Source organism: Ziziphus jujuba, chromosome 1 (assembly GCF_031755915.1).
Source record: "Ziziphus jujuba cultivar Dongzao chromosome 1, ASM3175591v1".
In the NCBI taxonomy this organism is placed as follows: Eukaryota; Viridiplantae; Streptophyta; class Magnoliopsida; order Rosales; family Rhamnaceae; genus Ziziphus; species Ziziphus jujuba.
The window spans coordinates 13,148,889-13,156,644 of NC_083379.1; the positions used below are offsets into that span (position 1 = coordinate 13,148,889).

General features: G+C 30.6%; 1 protein-coding gene across 1 annotated transcript; it reads right to left on the reverse strand.

Annotated features, from left to right (window-relative positions):
- Positions 1-668: 668 nt before the first annotated feature.
- LOC107418196 (uncharacterized) lies at positions 669-3,113 on the reverse strand. Its single transcript, XM_048466668.2, has 3 exons — positions 1,623-3,113; positions 1,010-1,198; positions 669-845 (listed from the first exon to the last, which is right to left on the reverse strand). Exons 1-3 carry the CDS (start codon positions 3,111-3,113, stop codon positions 669-671), a joined length of 1,857 nt encoding a protein of 618 aa, XP_048322625.2.
- Between the last annotated feature and the right edge of the window lie 4,643 nt (positions 3,114-7,756).

Here is a 7,756-nt window from a genome sequence, read left to right on the forward strand (position 1 = left end):
AAAAGATGGGTTAACTCATCTAGATTTCTTGTCTAAGAAAGTTTTCTTAAGTTCTTTTATTAATAAAAAAATGGTTCCTGTTTCTAATCACATGCATGTAAATTTAATTGGCTGAATATGCATGAAAATGTAGTATTTCAAGTCTAAACTCTTTGGTTTTGCGCTTAGATATTGTGTATTTTACATCTTTAGGATAACTTGAAAACAAGGTTGACTTGTTATGATATCGGTCATTAATTTTACTATCCTTTTTCCAGTTTAGGTGCTCTACTGTTTCTGAAACTTAATTCTGCCCCCTACTTATGGTTTCTTAAAATTAAATATAGACATTGTTTTTCACTATCTTTTTATGAGGTATCTTAAATATTTGTACGTTTATGAATTCTCATTAGTGTGAAAGAGTCACCAGGCTATTTTGTCAATTGGCATTAAATTCTCCACTAACAAACAAATGATAAAAATATCTCCCACATAGAAACCAGTAGATCCTAGAAGTTAATATAGATCTTCATCAGAAAACTTTGTAGCTAAACTTTTGAATGTGAATGAAATTGATCTCCATTTTATTAACAAACTAGCATAGAGAGAGAGAGAGAGAGAGAGAGTATAAACAAGTAGAAAACACCTCACTACTATTTATCGGCTTATTCACCTTTAATTTTATAACCTTAACAAGAGTTACAGATAATATTGGTTAAGCCCTTGGCATTTCGGGTCAGGAAATTATGCAAATCGCTCCTTTCTTTAGACTCTCCAAAGTTCTCCATTTCAACTTCTACCAAGAAATGTCGCCAACATGTTGCCCAGCAAACCGCATCCTCTTCAACTGCACACTTGTAACGGAACTGCATATATTTATATTAAATTTTGTTAATTTCATTAATAATGCATTGAATATATATTTATATATGTAAATCAGTCCCTTTCAGGTGTGGACATTCACAAATTATATAACTTGCAGATCCAGTATTTTCAATCTTAGAAACAATACACTGATTAAAAAGCATACCTTCAAAGAATACACTATGCCATCTTGAAATTTTATAGAAATTGTTTCCGGATGAGGAACAAACCATAGCAAACCTTCAACCAATTGCACAATATTATGCTTTCTGTACTTCACTTCTACCTTTAAATGTTTGAGATCGTACAATGGAGAAATCATGGTCTCTCTTATGTTTTCAGGATAAATCAATACCTTTCAAAAGTTATAGAAAACAAACAAACAAGTTCAAGGTCAATCACTTTTTGAATAATAATAAAATTGAAAAATATATAAAATATATATTTAAAAAAAAAAAAAAAAAAAAAAACCCCACACACACACACCCACCCACACGCCCACACACACTAAAGAAAGCATTAGTACTGCTACCGACACCTAGCTGGTTAATTACCAATGGATGTGGCAATTAAAGTGCCATAATGATGTGTAACTATTTTATTGATGAAAAATTAATATAAACTAAATATGATTAAGTGAAATTCAATATAAAGCAATAAGATAATGATATGTCATTTATTTGGTACTAATATCATCATTGTAAATAAAAAAAGTAAGATATAAAATGGTTTAGTAAAAAAAGAAAGAGAGTGAGACAATATGGATAGGTAGGTATTACCTCTGTAGAGACATCATGTAGAAACAAAGTTTCGCATTGATTAAAGGATCCAATAAAATTCCTGAAAGGTCGATGATACTGTTCCGAGATAAGAGAAGGTCTATTCAACCATAGTTTGGCATGAAGCTTAGACTTAGAGATGAGGAGCGGAGGTGAAGGCAGTAAATCCCCTCTGTAAATGAATGAAACTAAGTTTGGAGCTTCAATCTCAACTGTAGACAAATTCGCACATGTGCTCAAATTCAAGCTTCTTAGTTTCCCACCACAAAACTCAAGCTTGTTCAATAAATTGCACCCTTTCAGCTCCAAGTGCTCAAGAAATAGAAATCTAGATAAATTGTCTTCAACCCATTTATCTGTCACAACACTAGCACCCCCCAGTTTCAGGCTTTTGAGATTTTTACAGTTGCCGATATTCATGCTCTTACAATGATTTTTCTTCTCCAAATCAAATACAAAAGATTCAAGGTATGGGGCTGTAATGTGAATATTCTCTAGTCCTTGACATTTCATCAAAATCAAAGTTCTCAGATTGTTGCTGCTAAAACAAATATTCTTCAATCTTGTACAGTCATACAGCTTAAGAGTCTCAAGCAAGTTCAAGCTAGAAACATGGTCCGAAAACCACTCATTAGTTATAATTTCTGTGCTCTTGAACCGTAGGAATTTAAGAGTCTTGAAAGAGTTGGGATCGAATAATATTTGACTTTGTTTTTGAAACAGCACATAAGCTGAGTATGAAAAAGATTCAAGACGGGCCTGAGGATCGATGCTAATCTTCACCAGCTGGGGACAAGAATTCAATACAACATGCTTGAGTTTATCACCAAGCAAGCTAATAGTTTCTAACCCAGTGCAGTAATTGAGACTAACATCCTCGATCAATGGACAGCTCAAAACCAAATTACGATGCTCCAACTTCAAATTAAACCCATTAATCTTCAATCTAGTGAGGTGTTGGGCTGAAAAGATGGTATTTTGCAAATTGCAAACTTGGATTTCTTTGCTCAAGGGATAAACCCTTTCATTTGTCAAATTAAGCTCTTTGACTTTGTTGACCAATGAAAAATCTACCATCTTAGAAGCCAAAACATCACTAGTTAATGGACTCACAAAACTCAGCCTGGGAAAACAAGTATCACTGTGATAATGAGTAAGTAATTCAAGAGATTTAGCCACAAAATCAGGGAAGAAGGAAATAATTTGGTAAGATTTAAATTTTTTTGAGCTTTTTGTGAATGAATCGAAATTGAAATCGAGTACTGGAATGGATTTAAATGCAGAGAAAAACTTCTTGGAAGTCAAGCTGAAACGAATTGCATCCTCCAAAGAAAGCAAAGACGTGATTTTGATGATCAATGATTCAGGCAAGTCTGAGATTAGGTCATGATCATGATGGATTTTCTCTAATTCTTCCATCTTCTTTATTTTCTTCAATGGCTGATCAACATAATATTCTCTCAAACTCGAATTCAAAGTTTCTTCTTCCATCTGATCGCAAGTTCTTTTTTTTATCACATTAAATTCTAATGTTAAAGCTAGAATTTTATATAGCATAGGGGTTTTCTGATATTCATTATTCCAATTTAGATTAGGAAACCTCTAATTTCCAAATTAGATTAGGATGTATAGGGGTTTTCTGATATTCATTATTCTAATTAGATTAGGAAACCTCTAAGTAACTCCAGAACAAGTAGGAGACACCTCACTACTATTTGATCAGCTTATTCACCTTTAGTTTTATCACCTTAACAAGAATTAGAGATAATATTGGTTAAACACTTGGCATTTTGGGTCAGGAAATTATACGCAATTAAATATATAAATTAATTAATTAAAAACAAACTATATTATCAGTCAACATCTAGTCATTCAATTTTTAAGGAGGTTATGTACAAAAGGCATAATTTTTTAGTATTCCTTATTACTTGTAGATAAATATATATATATATATATATATATTTAATTTTTTATATTATTTTACACAAAAAATAAAATTAATTTGGAAAATTATTTTTTTAATATGACAAATTTAACAATTTTTTCAAAGAAAATAAGACTAATTATGCAACAAATAATTGAGTTTAGGAAGCACGGTAACAAAATAATAATAAGTAATCCTTAGAGACCAAAGTTCAAAATATAGTATTTATGTTAAATATAATAGTGATAATACTGAACTTCTTCTTTGTCTACCATCTCCTCTGACTAGGAAAGCCGAGATGAGTTCGTCGTCTATAAAAAGAAAAAATATAAGCAAATGGAGTTATCCGTGCGAACCGTGCCCATAACTAGCTGAAAAACTTTTTATCCAAGAAGTTTGATCGAAATTCGCAATATGATGAATTAGTAGAGCTTCTTGTTCTTAGTTGTTGTGGGTTCAGTTACTATCTTCTTGTAACTTTTTGTGTATATTTTGGGTGATCGTAGAGATTAATGCATGCTTGCCAGTTTGATTTTCTTGATGATTTCTATTTACTTGAGATGGATAAGAAAGGTTTCCCTAATTAACCCAGTTCAATTTCTCTGCTTTTAAAACCAATTTACATCGAAATTGATCTTACAGAGATAGAAATTTAGAAAATGCTTTGGAGTTGGAAGATATATACAACGCCCTTTAGTTTTGCTACAGGCATGTTGGTTTTGTGTTTGTAAGCTGCCCATTGTATAAAAAGGAAAACAAACAGCATATACTGAAATATCAGATTGATGAAATTTTCCACCAGAATACTTTTCTTGTTTATATATCATTAACTTTTTTACCAAGAGCAACTAAAATGGATAAATTCAAAGGTTTTTATTTTTTATTTTTTAAACGAAACATAAAACTGAAATTGTGGTTTTAATAGATCAGAGATGGTTACGGTGGGTTTGGTAATTGAACAGTTACTTTCTTTTTTATATTTTTTTATTTAAAAAGGTTAATTTAATTTACAATTTAATAGATTTAAAATAAGTTAAAAGATTTGACGTAATGTTATAGAATTCTATAAATTTCGTAAAAAAATTTATAAAAATTCAATAAAATTTTTGGGATCAATGTTAAATTTTATATCAATAATTTTCTTCACAACTTAATTTTTAAAATCTTTTTAAATTCATTAAAATCAATTATTTTTAAAATTATTTAAAATCAATGATTTTTTGAATATTTCTATATTTTAAAAACAATTTATAAAGTCTTAAGTGAATGAACTTAGATTTTATGAACTTTTATAAAATACATAAAAATATAAATTGAATATCATTAAATTTGTATAAACTTCTTTAAAATTTAAATAGAATATTTCTAAAATGTTTAAATACTTTAAACTTTAAATTGAATATACTCAATATTTTTTTCTTTTTCAAAAATATTATTTAATCGAAAAATAGGTGATTTACATATGTTTGTTTTTTAACTCTTTGTTTATTCAAAATCATGCCAGTTAAGTAGATAATTCTCTAAGCCATCTTTTATTGTTACACATACTAAATTTGTTAACCAAAATTTTGATAAATAATAATATGATAATATACGAATAGTTGATAAATTATTCATGCTTTATAATTATAAAAGAAAAATTAATTCTATAATGCTAATTTACTATTCACTCAAAGTTTGATCGACAAATTTGACATATATAGAATTATTGTTTAACATATATACTATATATAAAAATAAAAAGGTTTAAATTCACTTATAAAAAAAAAATTAAACTATTGAGAAAGAAGTCAAAAACTAGAAAATTTTGTAAATCTATAAATTACAAAAGTTAATTTGGCTTTTGTCTTATATAAAAGTTTAAGATTGCGTATCTATTTGATAAAGCTATTTTTTAAATAAAAAAGTCTACTCAAAAGTTTAAAAAAAAAAATTTGTTAAAAGGTAAAAATATTTGATAAGTGTCAATAAACATTTGTCGATCAAAAAAATAATTTTTTTAATAAATCTAAATTTTAAATTTTTTTATAATTTTTTAACATATATACAAATTTTTTTATTTATAATCAAATAATTATTAGTATTTTAATAAATATTTTTTTACAAAAATCTATTATATAAAATTTTACAAATTAAAACTCTACGTTTTATCTCCTATATGAAACGGATACTTAACATGATGTTTTATAAACTTCCCAAGAAAGCGTAGTGATTTTTTTTTTTTTTTTTTGGTAATTATCCTGCATTAATGCACAAAAGAAAACCCCACCATAGGGCTTACACCAGAGAGGAAGGGGACCCTTCCTCAGAAGAAAGCAAATAAAAAATAAACTAGGGAAAAGGGGCAATGCAAGACCTTCCCAAATGCCATAAACAGAACCTCTCAAAGCCCACTTCACTAAGGCATCAGCAAGATGATTTTCAATCCTAGGAGACCGGTCTAAGGACCAATCATTAGTTGCAAAAAGCTCTCTCAAATGGAGAATATCAAAACGAGAATCCCATATACAAGGATCATCCTTTCCATTAATCTGGTTCACCACACTCTGGGCGTCACTCCACCAACCTAAATCCTTCCACCCTTTCCCCAAAGCCACCTCAGAAGCCCAAGATAAAGCTTTAATTTTTGCTAGCTCCACTGAATCAGAGATCATGCCTTTAGCAGTAGCTAAGATGACATTCCCATAAGCGTTCCTGACAACCAAGGCAATAGCACTTTTGCGCCCCTTGACTGCAACATCTACATTGACTACCAATCTACCCGGTGCAGGGCAAAACCAATGTTTAGGGTGATCCAACTTGGGCTCTTTCAAACCCCAAGTTCTCATTCCTTCCAAAAATTCATCCACCATGAACTCAAACCTCCTCACCAACACAGCTATACAATTATCTTTCTGGAACAACTTCTCATTCCTTATGCCCGATATCACATAAAGAAGGCAACAAAAGACCAAAGAAAGAGAATTAGGATCGGTGTCAAATCTATCCAAAGTAAGTGGGTTCAAGCACCAAGTAACCAACTCCTCAATATTATTGCAATTAATATCTTCGAGTCATAATCCCCATATGCTTCCAAATGCCACAGCTTTCGAAACTGGGCATTCTTTGAATAGGTGAAAGCTAGATTCCTCCTTTTCTCCACATAACGAACAAAAGACATCTCCTACTTTAAACATGTACCCAATGGCTTGCTTGGTGGGTAGCACCTACGCAACCACTCTCCAAAGGAAAATCTTGACTTGTTCATGTAGGTTGGACTTCCAAATAGCTTGCCAAATTCCTACTTGGGCTAAACCCAAGTCTTTTTGAAGCAGCTCACTACAACTCTTCACTGTGAATATGCAATTACCACTTCCTGTCCATAAAAGGCTATCCTCGCAAAGACTCCTTGGTGTAACAAACCATAGCAAACCTTCAACCAATTGCACAATATTATGCTTTCTGTACTTCACTTCTACCTTTAAATGTTTGAGATCGTACAATGGAGAAATCATGGTCTCTCTTATGTTTTCAGGATAAATCAATACCTTTCAAAAGTTATAGAAAACAAACAAACAAGTTCAAGGTCAATCACTTTTTGAATAATAATAAAATTGAAAAATATATAAAATATATATTTAAAAAAAAAAAAAAAAAAAAACCCCACACACACACACCCACCCACACGCCCACACACACTAAAGAAAGCATTAGTACTGCTACCGACACCTAGCTGGTTAATTACCAATGGATGTGGCAATTAAAGTGCCATAATGATGTGTAACTATTTTATTGATGAAAAATTAATATAAACTAAATATGATTAAGTGAAATTCAATATAAAGCAATAAGATAATGATATGTCATTTATTTGGTACTAATATCATCATTGTAAATAAAAAAAGTAAGATATAAAATGGTTTAGTAAAAAAAGAAAGAGAGTGAGACAATATGGATAGGTAGGTATTACCTCTGTAGAGACATCATGTAGAAACAAAGTTTCGCATTGATTAAAGGATCCAATAAAATTCCTGAAAGGTCGATGATACTGTTCCGAGATAAGAGAAGGTCTATTCAACCATAGTTTGGCATGAAGCTTAGACTTAGAGATGAGGAGCGGAGGTGAAGGCAGTAAATCCCCTCTGTAAATGAATGAAACTAAGTTTGGAGCTTCAATCTCAACTGTAGACAAATTCGCACATGTGCTCAAATTCAAGCTTCTTAGTTTCCC

Bases quoted from the DNA above. Each gene is read 5' to 3' on its own strand.
- LOC107418196 (XM_048466668.2), bottom strand. From the start codon at position 3,113: ATGGAAGAAGAAACTTTGAATTCGAGTTTGAGAGAATATTATGTTGAT. The intron at 1,199-1,622 runs GTAATACCTACC...AACTTTTGAAAG, and splicing joins TACATGATGTCTCTACAGAG to GTATTGATTTATCCTGAAAA. The intron at 846-1,009 runs GTATGCTTTTTA...AAATATATGCAG, and splicing joins GCATAGTGTATTCTTTGAAG to TTCCGTTACAAGTGTGCAGT.